Here is a 14,868-nt window from a genome sequence, read left to right as displayed (position 1 = left end):
TAGTTGAAATCGATAGGATATAGATCTTTTGGTGTTGTCGACGACGTATTGCTGTTCACATCCGCGCCGCGTCGTCTCACGCGAAGGCAGGCAGCCAGCAGAGCCACGCGACGCCCTTGTGTTCAGCTGCAGTCTGATCTCTTACATCCTTGCTGCTACAACTGGTGTCCTTGTCTCACTACCATCCTGGCCGCTTGAATATGGTGGTGCGTTTCCCCTGCTCTGAGTCAATCATCGGAGTTATTCGCGTCGTGTCGCGTTATCGGGTCTCGTCGCCGTGTCGCTGCCCCCTCTTCCTTGCGTCCTTTCTCAGAGAGCACCTTAAAGAAAGTTGGCCAAGCTACTGCTGCCATGTACTGCTTTGCTTGCATTCCCCCTAGAGAGCATGTGGCCCTGCTCTTGCCCACGCTGTGTCCTCTCGTTTCCCTGTGCGTGCGCAGGCGCACCGCTGTCGGCCAAGCTACGCTATCCCATTCTGTTCCCCCACTCATTGTGCTTATGTGGTTGGTGGCGAGCACCCATGGCTCTGTCCGCTTTCTCTTTTCTCTACTGCCAACCGTCAATGTCGCTGCCCAGCCACCGCACGTGCAGGCGTTCTCGAGCCCACGCGTGGTTTCTCGCTCTTCCCTCACGCCTATCTTTCTCTCCCGCCTGCTTGTCTGCAGCACCGTAGCGCCCATCGTGGCCTCACGCTGCGTCTTTCCTCCCCACACCGCTGCTTTTCTCTCTCACTGAGGCCAGCACGCGACTCCACCTCGCCTCCTCTCCTCCATGTGCAGTGTCGGTGCCCCTCCTTTTCCCTCTCCGCGTCACGTGCTCGAACCTCGTAGCACCACTGCCGTTGTCCACACCGGTATGGCTTCACTACCATGGGCGCTTGCCTTGAGCCTCCTCCTGCTCTCCGTTGCTGGCCTCTTGCGTGAGTGCATGCATACCCCTAGTCCCATGCTGGGCCCGTTGTTCCTCGGTGCCTATGCCGCAGCATGCCTTGGCCACGCCTATCGTTGCCCTGCCCCCTCTCATGTATGCGCGGGCATGCACGAACTCCTCGGCCACCGCCGCACCAGTCTGCTTCCACGACCTGGCCTAGTCGGACGCCGCCGGTGTCGGTTTCCCCGTGGCTCCTCCTGTGCCCATGTGCCGGCACCTCCACCACCGCCATGGCGCACCTCGAGCGCATGTTGCTCGACCACTGCCGTGCCCTACTGTCGTCTGCACCAGCCAGCCTGCTGCCTAAAGCCAGCGAAGCGCCCGCCGCTGAGCCGTTTCACCTCTGCCGCTGCCCCGCACTGTCTTCCCACCACCGGCGGGTGCGCAGGTGGCCGAGATTTGGCCGGTCGTGCTCGTCCCGTGCCTCCTCTGCTCTTGAGGATGAAAGGAAGGTGAGATAGTGTGAATAAAAATTAATACAGGGTTCTAGGTGTAAAATACGTGACTCAAATGAACAACGCTTGTGGTTCTCGGGTTGAATAGAGAAAAGCGCGGAGTTCTTTCTACAAAATGCACGTCGCGCCTGTGGGCTCGTCCGCGCTGGGACGGCCTGCCGCCGTTGCGCCTGCTCATGCGTGAGGGCCGTCGCTGGGCTGTTGGCTGCTCTAGCTAGGCCACTCGTGCTTGTCCCCATGTTGGGCCGCTGCCTGCGCGTTTGGGCCATCCGCGCCGTGACCGCGCACCACACTGGGCCGATCTATCACCGTCGCACTGGACCGTTCATGCCCGTGCGCGCCCCGCTCGTCTAGGCCGCCGGCTCCACTGGACCACATGCGCTGTTCCGCGTTGGGCCGAGGTTGTTGACGCCGGTCTGTTTTAATCTGTAGAGCAATTTCTAAGTTAGCTTATAAGCAAACTTATAAAATCAATATAAAATTGTGTAGGTGTCCAAAAACGGTGAAATTAATTTTGTTAGGCTCCTAAAATCATGATCTATCTAATAGTATATTTTGTTCACATAAGTTCGGTATGTTTTAGGGTTGCTCTAATTATTTTTAAAATGTTTAGCATTGTTAAAAGGTGAACTTGTAGGAATTTCCGTGATAAGTCAGTGATAGTGTTGACTCCGAAAATTTTACAGTAAATTCCTAATATTATTAGCTGCTCACTGTTATTTTTGTAGCTCTAGAATAATTAGTTTGCTAGATAGAAAATGATGCCCTATTTCAAATATGTTTACACCAAAATTTGAAAGAAGAGTTGCAGGGACATAAAAGCTCCCAAGATCATGTCATCAAGGAATCAATCGCGTGTAGGTCGATATCAGCTGATTCGAATGCAAAACTGGAATCGACTTTCTTTAGATAGCGCCAGCAGATAACGACAAAGGCTACAATCGGCGTCGGGACAAGACATATTGAACTCTACAAAAAGGAAAAGATTAGAGTCCAAGTTATCTTAAATTAGGAATGTTTTCTCTAGGGTCAAAGATTCTGATGAGCCGTGCTTAGATAGGAGTCATGCGTAGGTCCCGGGTATAAATATCAAAGCCCGGCTATTGTAAAGACACAATCAATCAAATACAAGTTACTTACTTTTTTCGGCTTCGGCCACCCCTTAGGAGTAGGAGTGAGTAGATCTCGGTGAGTTCTTCAACAAGTATGGTTGCATCGATCCGGTCGACCTCCACTGCTTGTCTGTAAGTACCGTCATGGCTTATACCTCTGTTCATACGGCTGCATCGATCCAGTTGACCTCCACTGCGACTCTGGTATAAGTTAGTTATCGACTCTTGTCTAGTTCAAGTAAGACTGCATCGATCCGGTCGACCTCCACTGCTTGAACTACATTAAGGTCAAGTTATCAGCTCTATCTAAGGGTGGCATTCCTTCGGATAGATTTATTAAGTTACCGATATTGCTTATTGCTTCCATTATTTATTTAATTACAGCAATATTACTTCGCCCGATTGGGATTGATCAAGATCAGCCTTATATTTTGTTTAACCTATCGTTTGTTAATCTAAATTTAATCTAATCTGCACTTTAAATGATGAGTTATGTTTTATCGGCTGTTTTATATCAATCTTAATCGTGCATAGCATGCGGTTAAGACGTGTATGATCTTGAGTAGATCTATTGGATAGCAAAAACCATTCTATGGCCCGTTATCACGGCCTGTGTGATTTTGCCTCACACCCCACTGTTAGCACCGTAGAGTAGGGATCGTTATTTGGTAGATCTATTTCTGAGAGGGCATAATCGTAATTGTGCACTATACCTGAATCGGTTGTTTTAGCCGATATCGAGTGCTTTCACGAATAGTTTACGTCACGAGACCGTTGAAGTAGCGATAGGTTGACAGATGTGTTAGCCCCATGATCTTATTATTGTATTATGTCCTGCATGATTCTGCCTCATGTCCCACTGATATTAGTAATAAGTTAGGGTCGTCGAGTCTATTGTTGTTTCTACGGTCTACATGATTCTGCCTCATGCACCACTGGTCATAGTGATAGATGAGATCTAATATGTTCATTAGATTTATCTCTATTAAATGGTTGAATGATGATGAACTTTTCTTTTATAAAGGGGTTTGGTTACTCGCAGTCATTGGCTCAGTATAAACTAATTACTGTTGATATCTTATTGCCATTGATCGATATTTATCTAAATAATATTCATCCTGAATGATAACCGATTCTTCTTACACAACCCCATGAGCTCTAACTGATTTATTCTTATGAATATGTTGGAATTGACTATTTAGTCGATCTCCTTTCATATCGACTCTTAGAGCCGCACATTCGGGACTGTCTGGCAATACCGGCATGTTCCGCCCTAAATTACTGATAAACTTTCTCTCCTTGTCAATTGCATGGTTAAATTGACTAGCACGTCTCGGAAGGAGTGCGCAGGATCGACCATCCCTACGCTGAAGCTAGGCAGATCTCTAGCTCAATCGAGTGGACTCTTCCGGCTTGCTCGTGTGCCCTCGGCATGGGATGAAATTTTCATGTCGACGGAATAAAGATTAAATCAATGAAATAGATAAAGAAATGCCTTGGGGTTTCATGACTAAAACAATTGTTGGGAAATAATGCCTTATTCGACAACATGGATATGTAGCCTAAGTACAGTCGTCGTTAGAACTAGCTCGTTAATTTGAGAGGCATAAATCGTATTTTATGAGTCATGGTTGCAGTTGATTAATTACGTCTTTGCATCGCATCGTATTGCATATCATAATAGGGACGTCGATGGATCGCAGAGTCATCGGGAGTTGCTGGAGAAATGGTGCTTTTGGAGATCGTGTCGCAATGATGGAAAGCTAACTTCTGATTAAATCTTACCCAGGCAAGCCCTGGTGCATAACCTCTACTTTTCTACACTTTAAATTATATTTGTGCATTAAGTTTTAAGGAGTTGAATGAAACCCACTTGCATATATAAATCTTTATCCTATGAGTCATACTAGTATGATAGGATCATGTAGATTGCTATGCTACATGACTCCAATAGAAGTCGAGTGATTGTCGGTCACTCGCGAGGGATAGAAAATATATTACTGTATTATTATCACTTGGAAAATATAAATGGTGGAAAAGAAAAATGGTGACCGAGCAGGGATATGGTTTGGGTATTGGTGGGTGTAAGAGGTTGTGTCCTGCGGCCAACGGGGCATGGCTTGGTTACACTATTTTCTCTGTCTGTGTCGATTAAGGACCGGGCGTTGCATTGGGTTCTAGGTAGGTCACAACTTATTATCCTGAGCACATACTTGGGTATGGGCATAGGGAAGACTTATTACTCTCTTGTCATGGGTTCTGTCTCTTTTTGGACCGACTGTTAGGGTGGTTTTTGGGTATTGGAGGTCCTTGCACCGCACTGAGTCCGAGACTCAAGGGCGGGGGCTTGGAGTCCTAGTTTGGACGGGGACCTGGACCCCATGACAGGAGGGTAGTGGGTTGGTCCTGCTTGTGCTTGGGGTACAAGTGGGGTGTGTATTTTCAAGGTACCCAGTTGGGGGCATTGTTTCGTGAATCGCCGGTGTTCCGATACAACTTGTCTACAGTCTAGCAACGTAGTAAGAACTGAAAGATGAAGGATGGAAAAAGAAAATCTGATTGCTTACCACCTGCTTGAAAGTAGCACATGTGCTTACATAGAATGGTTAGTTGATGAACTAATGCACTGCTAATGAAAATCGAATATAAGGACACACTTTTAGTAATGCTCCTACAGATGCAATAAACTCACAAGCCAGATAGTCTTGCATATCCTTGGAGTCTTTTTTTCCTCCTGTTGGGTAAGTCTTGTTGAGTACAATTAAGTACTCAGGGTTTTATTTCCCCCTGTTGTAGGTGATAGATGGATGCTAGAGCAGACCCTTGTGTGTGGATTCCTCCTGGTGGGCTCAGAGGGGATTCCTTAACGCTGCAATCATAGTTTTTATTTATAACTCTCACCAAATATTTTATTAAATAGAAGTTTTATAATCTATTGTCATAGTTTATATATCAATATTTCATCATGTCATAAATAGATGTTTAATTCCACTGTAACTCTGTTCACATGTTTATATTTCGTTGTTCAATTAAATTATTCATAACTTTGATAATAAGATTACATTTCGCTGTTATAACAATAAATATTATACTCTGATGTTGTATTAAAAGTGATGTAAGAAATAGTTAAGAATGATGTAAGCTTTATTCTCTCATTTGTGATCCTGATGGGAAAATGTGGATTTTTGGGTTCTCTCCTAGGGTGTGCTCGATGAAACTGCGTAATTTGGTGTCCTCCCTTGAGTACTTAGTGTCTAATGGAAGACGAGTACTCTTGGGAGGCATTAGATTAGACGGTTCTACCACAACCGCTCACTTGGTGGTTCAGCGGCTAATTGGCATCACCCGCCAAGCTCGCACGTCGGGCACCACAAGAACCTACCTCGAAAGTGAGGGTAGCTCAATGACACGCTCAACTAGAGTTGCTCTTCGCGGCTTCCGCGGGGCGAGCACAATGCCCCTCACAAAGCTCTTCTCCAGAGCACCGCACAAGCTTCTTGTGGGCTTCGATGGAGGTCTAGGAGGTGGCAACCTCCAAGAGTAATAAACACCACCGGCTTACAAGACGACCACCTAGTGCCACTCGATACAACCTCATGATGCAATCGCACTAGAATCGCTCACTCACTTAATCGGATAAACACTATCAAGCTAGAGTGAGTTCTCCGACTACCACGCGTCACTGTTGTTCCTCACGCCACCACGTCAATATACGTCAGCACTGATCGGACACAGGCCCTAAGCGTCCGGTCACTCTTCGTGCTAGTGTCCGGTCATGAGACTAAGACTACGCGCTCACTGCTTCCACTGACCGAACGCGCCGGTCCAGTACAGGCTAGCGTCCGGACACTCCACCGGTGAAGTTTCGAACCCTTGCTCTCAAGTGCTAAACACAATGTGTATCACCTTTGTGCATGTGTGTTAACATATTTTCACAAACATTTTCAACGGTGTTAGCCACTCAACTTGCCACGTCACTCGATCCTAGTGACGATGCAAAGTTAGATCACTCAAGTGGCACTAGATGCCCGATATGCAAACAAGTTTGCCCCTCTTGATAGTACGGCCATCTATCCTAAATCTAGTCATAAACTTCTCTATACACCTATGACTGGTGAAATGAAATGCCCTAGGTTATACCTTTGCCTTGCGCATTCCATTCCATCTTCTCCATTGTTGATGCAACACATGCACCAACCAATCACCAAATGATATGATCCACTTTATATCATCATGTGACCATATTGGTTCATTGATCTTGACTTCACTTGCTTTTCACCGTTGCCTTCGTCCATCAGTGCCAAGTCTTGCTCAAGTTTCACCGCCATGCGGTCCATCACTCCAAAGCCTCTGACTTGCCCTTCACACTTGCAACCGGTCCATCAAGCCAAGTCATGTCTTGATCTTCTCCACCTTAATCACATGACTCCATGTCATGTCTCATGTGCAATAAGCTCCTTCATCATCACATGTGTGAGCTTTGCAACATCTTTGAGCCATCATCACTGTCATGGCATATGTTGCTCACACACATGTACATGTGGACTAATCACATGTGTATCTCACTTAAACACATTAGTTCACCTAAGATTGTCACTCAATTATCAAAACCAAACAAGGACCTTTCATCCACGCTCCGCCTTGCCCGACCCTTGGGTCTGCGCTCTGCCTCACCCGACGGAGACCTATACTGCCGCCAACCACTCCAGGTCTAAGTGTATGGGTCTAAGTCAAAGCTCTGACACTAGGAAAGAGACCGACATGCCCCGATGTAACCCATGACCTTGATGGGCCATACCGGAGGATTCACATCAAGAATAGCATCGAGCGTACCGGTGCTGTCCTGCCTAACCCCTGGACGAACATTGACGGGCGCGTCAGTTCACCATGACGTTCGCTAGGACGGAGTGGAGCGCCATGACTGGCATATGACGCCTGCGCATGGAGCTAATGACGGACAGGACCGCGATGCGAAGCCATCCCTGTTGACATCTACAGGATCGACAGGACCCGCATGAAGGAGAAAAAGGACTCGGCGATCCTGAAGTCCTTCGGCTCTCTCTCTCATTCTTCTTTTTCCTCCGATGTAACCCATGCTTTTCCTTGGCCTATAAAAGGGAATTAGGGCGTCCCATAAGGGGATCGCAACACATCACTTCGATTTAGGCTAGATCCGATCGAACCATCACGAACCCATCGAACCCCGAACACATGACCGAGTAGCAACCGAGCTCTCTCAGCACTCGTTCACTCTTTCCACCAGAGACTTGGGACCTGTCCCTCTCTTGCTCGTTTGTAACCGCTACTATGAACTTTTAGTGCTAGTAACACGAGCAGCAGCAACGAACTGGACGTAAGGATATTCTGTTCAAACCAGTATAAACCTCATGTCCTCTAAGAACACCATCCGAGTCAGACGTGCAATATTAGAAATTTACTTGTTGGTGGCAACTCGAAACACCGATAACTAGTGATATGGTACTAATATCTGGTATGCACACTACTTTGGCATCATTGTTTGCCTGTGTCATTGAGATTTTGATCGACTGGGGCATCTTTTTTTTTCGGTCATCTCTTTCTCGTCCTCTTTTATCACAGGCTCCACATTTTCACCCTTTTCCCTTGAGGAACTGAATAAGGCCATCAAGTACTCAAGTGCGATATCGGTATCGTCATTCCTCATAAGGCGGTGCATTCTCAGATAGCGGGCTGCGGCCTGACTCCTGAGGCATCTCATCTCGTGGTTTACGGGAAACACCACCCTGGATAAAACATAATGTAGATCATTATCTTTCGGTGTGGGCTTATTGGCCCGTTCGTTTCGCTGAAAAAACAAGTCGAAACACTGTTCCGGCTGATTTGATGTGAGAGAAAAATACTGTTTCGACTAAAAAACCAAACTGAAAAAGACGAATTATAAGAGAAGCGAACACTTTCAGGCTGCTCGCTGAATCACATCACACGAGATTAAAAATCAAAGTTCCCCGTTTACCTTTCAGGAGAACACTCACAGGTCACACCATATTTCATAATCATAATATATGAGTCATACATGGCAAGCATGGAACTGAATCGACACAGTTTACAGCCTTGCAAAGTATGACCGTTGGTTTCTCACATATTCCATCTATACCAAATTGTAAGTTGTTGTAACCTTTTTAGTTGCATAGCTTTTGCTACGTATCTAGATGTACATATGTATGTTGAAAAGATAAAAGGTAGAATGACTTACAATTTAAAAAAGGAGAGTATATTTCATTTTGAAAAAAAGAGCTAGCTGCAATGATCAAACCAGATCATTAAAGTGCGTGTTTAGTTTGCGAATTTTGGGAATTTGGTTATGGTAGCACTTTCGTTTTTATTTGGCAATTAGTGTTCAATCATGGACTAATTAGGCTCAAAACGTTCGTCTCACAATTTCCAACCAAACTGTGCAATTAGTTTTTTTCCGTCTACATTTAATGCTCCATGCATGTATCGCAAGATTCGATGTGATGACTACTGTAACACTTTTTGGGAAACTTTTTAAGAACTAAACAAGCCCAAAAATATGCGACGCGAAGTACTCCCTCCGTCCATAAAAGAATACAACTACGTGTTGCGTGTCAGCAAAAGTAGTTCACGTTTAACCAAATTTCTAGCAAATACTATTCACATTTACGACTCCAAAATAATTTATTATAAAAATACATTTCGTAATTAATCTAATGATATTTATTTGATATCATAAATATTGATACTTTTCATTTATAATTGATCATACGAAACTATGACACTGTGGACGGAGTGAGTAGGATCCCTATATCATTCTCGAAACCCCGACATAAATTGTTTGTACTAAGAAGTTTAATGAATGAAGTCAAAGCACCTATATAGTTTAATGACTATGTTTGGAACGACTTATTGGGCTGCTTTGCTTGTAAGCTTCTGTGGGCTTATTTTTTCTGATGCTTCTTGCAAACGAATTAGGAATGGGCTTTTTCAGGAAGCCCGTGGGGGAGCTTTTCCGGCCTCTCCCTTCCCATGCCCGTCCGTCTCCCCAGCTCCGCCGCCTCAGCCACCGCGCGTCTCCCTCGCCTCCGTTCTCCCCCGCTCGTCTCCTTCGGCTCGGTCCGGCGGCCGCCGGCCCTCAGCTCACGGCCCGAGCACCTCCCCGCCGGAGCTCTGGAGGCCTCCGCCCGTGTACCTCCCCGACCGAGCGCCTCCCCAACGAGAGCATCCTTCGCCCGAGGTTGCAGGCTGCAGCCTCCAGGCCTCTACGGCAACGAAGGAGAAGGGTGAATGCTGCCAAAAGGTAGACTTTTGCAGGCTTCTACTTATTCAAAAATCTTACTTCTTACAGAAGCTCCTAAAGGTTTAAGCCATTCCATAAAACTATCTATGAAGCCACTTCGCACGCATTTCTTTGTTAAGGTCGATCGCTTTGCTATACAGCAAGACAGACACATCAGTCCCCTACTTTCAGGAAGCAGAAATAGACATATAGACTCACCCATCCATCAAATCAGTGATTCCTCAGATCCCTGATTCAAAGACAACCCAATTGCCCCATCAGTGACCCTGTGGCACATATATATTCAATCAGCCAGGCCGGCCTTTAGCTGGTGCCTGGTGGGGAGTTGCGCCGAACAACTGGCTGCAAACAGTGGTTGTGCTTCAGGCAAAGAAATAAGCATAGAGAATGGAGCACTAGACCTTTGCCTATGGCATTGGCAATGAACGATCAGCTCTAACTATTTCCTATACCGTGCTCCACGTAGCGATCGTGAACTCTAGCCCCAGCTTCTGGGTCTTCAATTCGAATGAAGATCTTGGCAGCTGCGGCAACAGCCAAAGCCAACAGGTGCGGGGACTGAGATGTCTTCTTGGATTTCATTTGATCAAAGCCTCTAAAGTGTAATCTGTTTGGTGTATATGGAAAATCTATCAACTTTGAATCTTGTGTGAGAAAAAACGTGAGATTTTTCATCGAGATGTACCATTGTGCATTGTATCATGGTTTGACAGTGATGTTCTGATGGATGAGAATTGGGAAATACCAACTCACTACATCTAAATTACATTCTCCTTAGGTGGATTGGGGAATTGTTGTGCTTAGTACTGATCAATTTTGATGTTTAAGCTTAATGACTTGAATATGATAACAACTTATGGTGACAATAAATGAATTTCAATTCAACAACTTGTTAAAAACTATGAGGAAGCCCTTCACAGATAACCCATAGTTTTGGTTTCAGACTGAATGTTCATTGAATGGTGAGTCTTTTTTGTCTGAAGTATGGCCTTCTGGCATCAGTGTAGAAATTTAAAGCTGCCCTTGTATGCTAACTTGCATGTATATCAAGGTGCTTAGTGATGATGGCGGTTACAATCTGTCCTTCAAATCTTCAGTAGAGAATGTGAGCCGTACCAAATTCTACTCTTTACCTAGATGAAATTCTACTCTTTACGTAGATGACATTAACAAGTGGTGCTTAGATAAAGATAGCGATATTCTAGTTTTGATTTTATTTTATGACCCTAAGCAAACTTATTCTGAAGTTCCTGTACACTAGCTCATCTGATTTTGATTAGGTGACAATGGCGTCAAAGTGTTTTGGACCAGGTTGAGATGACACTCTGCTTCACAAAAACAGTCTCCACGGTTTCTCTGCAGTGGGGAGCTCACTGCAGACTGATGGAAATCGGAGAGATGCTTGCTGCTTGGACGCTTCCCTCTTCACCAACTTAAGAATCCCACAAATTTGCATGGTGACCTCACCCTGCAAGTTGCACATACCAGAGCAGAGCCCCAAGCATCACCGCTGGATCCATCAGTGTTCAGTGAGACTATTTGTGGTGATGGCAGTGTGGGATGTCGTTTCTTTGAACCGTATGATCACTGGGTTCATTCGAGACGGTATCAGCAATCGAGCTCTTGTAGTTTACAAGTGGATGGTTGCTTCAGGCTTCAGAGAGACCCCTCATACCTTCTCTGCAATCCTCGGTGCATGCAACAGCTGCGAGGGACTGCAACTGCATGGCCGGATACTGGCCTTGGGCCTGTGCTCCAACCCATTTGTCAGGTCTGCGTTGGTCAATCTGTATATGCACGTTGAAATGCCTTGTGCTGCCCTCTTGCTGTACAATGAGATGCCATTGCAGAGCACAGTCATGTCCAATGTGGTTCTGGGTGGTTTGTGCAACCTGAAGTTGGCCGAGGACCTCCTTTGGTCCTTGCTAGACATGAGACGGCATGGTTTGGAGTTGAATGGTCTTTCCTACTGTTACGCGATGAAAGTATGCTATCAAGATGAAGAATGGCTGGAACAAGGCAGACAGCTTCATGGAGTGGTTCTCAAGGCAGGGTGGGTTCCGTCAAATATTTTCCTGTCAAACTCGCTTGTGGATCTTTACTCAGCAACCGGAGACTTAGTGGATGCTAAGAATTCACTGGATGCTATCCCTTCCAAGGATGTCATCTCATGGAACTCTATTGTTTCTGTTTGTGCAAGCAAAGGACGTATAAAGGAAGCAACTGATTACTTGAGACAGATGCTTTGGCATGGCAAGATGCCCTCAGTCCGCTCCTTTGTTGGGCTCTTTGCTTCGTCTGGTCAGACTGGAGACCTTCGAGTTGGGGCGCAGATGCATGGTATTGCTCTTAAGCTTGGATTCAGTTGGAGTAGTGCGCATGTGCAAACTGCACTCATTGACATGTATGGAAAGTGCTGCTCTTTTGATTGTTCCTTGGCAGTCTTTAATGAAATCCCAAGCCTTGCACTGGAGTGCTGTAATTCAACAATTACATCATCAATTCGCAGCAAGGTTTTTCACTCCTCACTGGAGGTCTTGTACTGTATGACTGTAGAGGGAGTTATGCCTGATAACGTGACTCTCTCTGCAACCCTGAAGGCCATATCTTTGTCAGCTTCGCCAAGTTTAATCAGTTGCCAGATGCTGCATTCCTGGGTCTTCAAGCTGGGCTTTGAAACAGACATGGCTGTGTGCTCCTCCTTGATCAGCGCATATGCTCGAGCTGGTCAGGTGAACAGTTCCCACCTGATATTCGAAAGCTTGCGGGATCCAAACGTTGTTTGCTTCACTTCAATGATATCTACATGCGCTCGATATGGAGATGGCGCAAAAGGAGTGGAGCTGTTCAATGAGATGGTTTCCAGGGGCCTCAAGCCTGACGACGTCACCTTCCTGTGCGCAATCGCAGGGTGTGACCAGGCAGGATTGATCGAAGAAGGCAGGCTGGTGATTGAGCTCATGAGAGCGACCCGCGAGCTGGGTCCTGACGAGAGGCACTTCGCTTGCATGGTTAACCTTCTCGGCCGAGACGGTTTTGTGGAGGAGGCAATGAGGATGATGGAACACTTGCCGCTACGGCACTACACCAAGGCGTGGAGCTCGCTCATTCAGAGCTGCAAGTCACATGGTGAAAATGCGCTGGGAAAGAGAGCTGCACATATGCTGATAGATGTGGGCCGAAAGGACGCAGCCACCAACTTGCAGGTATCGAAATACTTTTATGAGATTGGGGACGGCGAAAATGCCTCGAGGATTAAAGCCATGGCAAGTGGGCAACAAGCGAAGGAGAGCGGTCACAGCTCGGTTGAGATCAGTCATGGAATCTAGCATCCGAGGTTAAAGATTGGTATGAACAATTCAACTCCGTAGCTGGTTGGTTAGTTGTTTCACTTGTTTGAGCTCATGACCTGCACATCACAAGAAGATCATGTTGCCAACGTACAGGCACAAGCCCTCCTGTTGCATACATAAACCTCAACCCAGTGACTGCATCAGATACCATGATACATCCTTGCAATTTGTTCCAGATCTGAATCTTGGGCAACAGAGGACTGTTGGGCAATGCTTTACAGTTACAGCCTTACAGGCACATGCCTGTTCAGACAGGAAACCTCACCAGCTGGTTTCATTCGTCTTTCTTATCGTCTTTTCAGACACTGTTCTCTCAGGAAGGGGCCGTTGAATGTCTGCACTTTGCAGCAACAGGACGATGATGATGGTGGTGCCCGTGTATGTAGATGCAACTGCAAATGTGCAGTCTCCTGAAAGTGAAAAAGGCCAAAAAGGGTGGTGTTTTGAGTAGTACATGTTCCCTAAATGTTTGTCATCATAATTTACGTACCGATAACTTTGACTCGATTTATAAAAAATACGTGCAACATTTCTATCTTTAAATAAATTTATTAAAAACTAGATTCAAATATCTATCCAATGATACTAATTATGTATCATAAATATTAATATTTTTTAATATACAGGAAGCCAAAACAAAAATTTGGAGACGGAGGGAGTACAGTACAAAGACCGCACACGGTGGAGTGAAGAAAGAAAAATGGAAACAGGACGGATCGTGCACGCAGATTTGTTGGAGTGGGATACGGCAGCACTGCCGATTTCAGATCTGGCAGGACGCAAGGACAGTCTGGTCTGGCGCCGTCGAATTTATTATGCAAAAGTTCCGGTTAAGCATGCAGGATAAATATATAAGGATGCTGATGGTGCGTCTTTGTATATTTTATGCTCCTCCCACCTACCACCAGTTGCATCCATCCAATCATGCAGTGACATTAAGGGCCTGTTTAGATCCCACCCAAAAACCAAAAATTTTCAAGATTTCCCGTCACATCAAATCTTGCGGCACATACATGCAGCATTAAATGTAGGTAAAAAGAATAACTAATTGCACAGTTTGCCTGTAATTGGCGAGACGAATCTTTTAAGCCTAAATAGTTCATAATTAGACAATTTTTGCTAAATACAAACGAAAGTGCTACAGTAGCTAAAAGCCAAAAAATTTCGAAACTAAACGCGCCCTAACTCTTTTAAAAATGAAAACACTAACGCACTCTGTCACTGTTAGTTAGGGTGCGTTTAGATAAAAAAATTTTGGATTTTGGCTCACTGTAGCATTTCGTTTGTATTTGGTAATTAGTGTCTAATTATGGACTAATTATGTTCAAAAGTTTCGTCTCGCGATTTCTCGATCAACTGTGTAATTAGTTTTTTTTTCATCTACATTTAGTACTCCATGCATGTGCCGCAAGATTCGAAGTGACAGTTACTATGCAAAATTTTTTGGCAACTGAACGGGGCCTTAGTAAACCCAAAGTTCGGTCTTTGGTCTGACTCTCAGCTGACCCAAAGTTCACTTTGGCCCCGTTCGGCTTACCCCATATTCGGCTTGTTTGACTTCTTTTTTCAGCCGTAACAGTGTTTTTCTCTCACAACAATTCAGCCAGAACAGTGTTTTTCAGCCAGTTTCAGCCAAAATTCTACCAGCCGAACGGGGCCTAAGTGACAAAACACCAGTAAATAATTCTGTGCAAAAAGATTCAGTACCAGTGTACCACTTGTGT

At 45.5% G+C, this 14,868-nt stretch overlaps 1 protein-coding gene across 3 annotated transcripts; it reads left to right on the top strand.

Moving 5' to 3' along the window:
* The first annotated feature begins 9,510 nt into the window (after positions 1–9,510).
* On the top strand, positions 9,511–13,646 carry LOC136528960 (pentatricopeptide repeat-containing protein At3g03580-like). Of its 3 annotated transcripts, none has more exons than XM_066521971.1 (2): positions 9,511–9,791; positions 11,103–13,646. In XM_066521971.1, the coding sequence occupies exon 2, from the start codon at positions 11,246–11,248 to the stop codon at positions 13,118–13,120; it is 1,875 nt and encodes a 624-aa protein (XP_066378068.1). In that variant the 5' UTR covers positions 9,511–9,791; positions 11,103–11,245; the 3' UTR covers positions 13,121–13,646. The 3 variants fall into 3 exon arrangements, with proteins under 3 accessions (XP_066378068.1, XP_066378064.1, XP_066378067.1); XM_066521967.1 differs by having other exon boundaries at positions 11,072–13,646; XM_066521970.1 differs by having other exon boundaries at positions 10,258–13,646.
* Positions 13,647–14,868: the final 1,222 nt, after the last annotated feature.

Source organism: Miscanthus floridulus, chromosome 19 (assembly GCF_019320115.1).
Source record: "Miscanthus floridulus cultivar M001 chromosome 19, ASM1932011v1, whole genome shotgun sequence".
Taxonomy (NCBI): domain Eukaryota; kingdom Viridiplantae; phylum Streptophyta; class Magnoliopsida; order Poales; family Poaceae; genus Miscanthus; species Miscanthus floridulus.
This window is presented reverse-complemented; position numbering and strand designations above follow the sequence as displayed.

Bases quoted from the DNA above. Each gene is read 5' to 3' on its own strand.
- LOC136528960 (XM_066521971.1), top strand. From the start codon at position 11,246: ATGGTGACCTCACCCTGCAAGTTGCACATACCAGAGCAGAGCCCCAAG.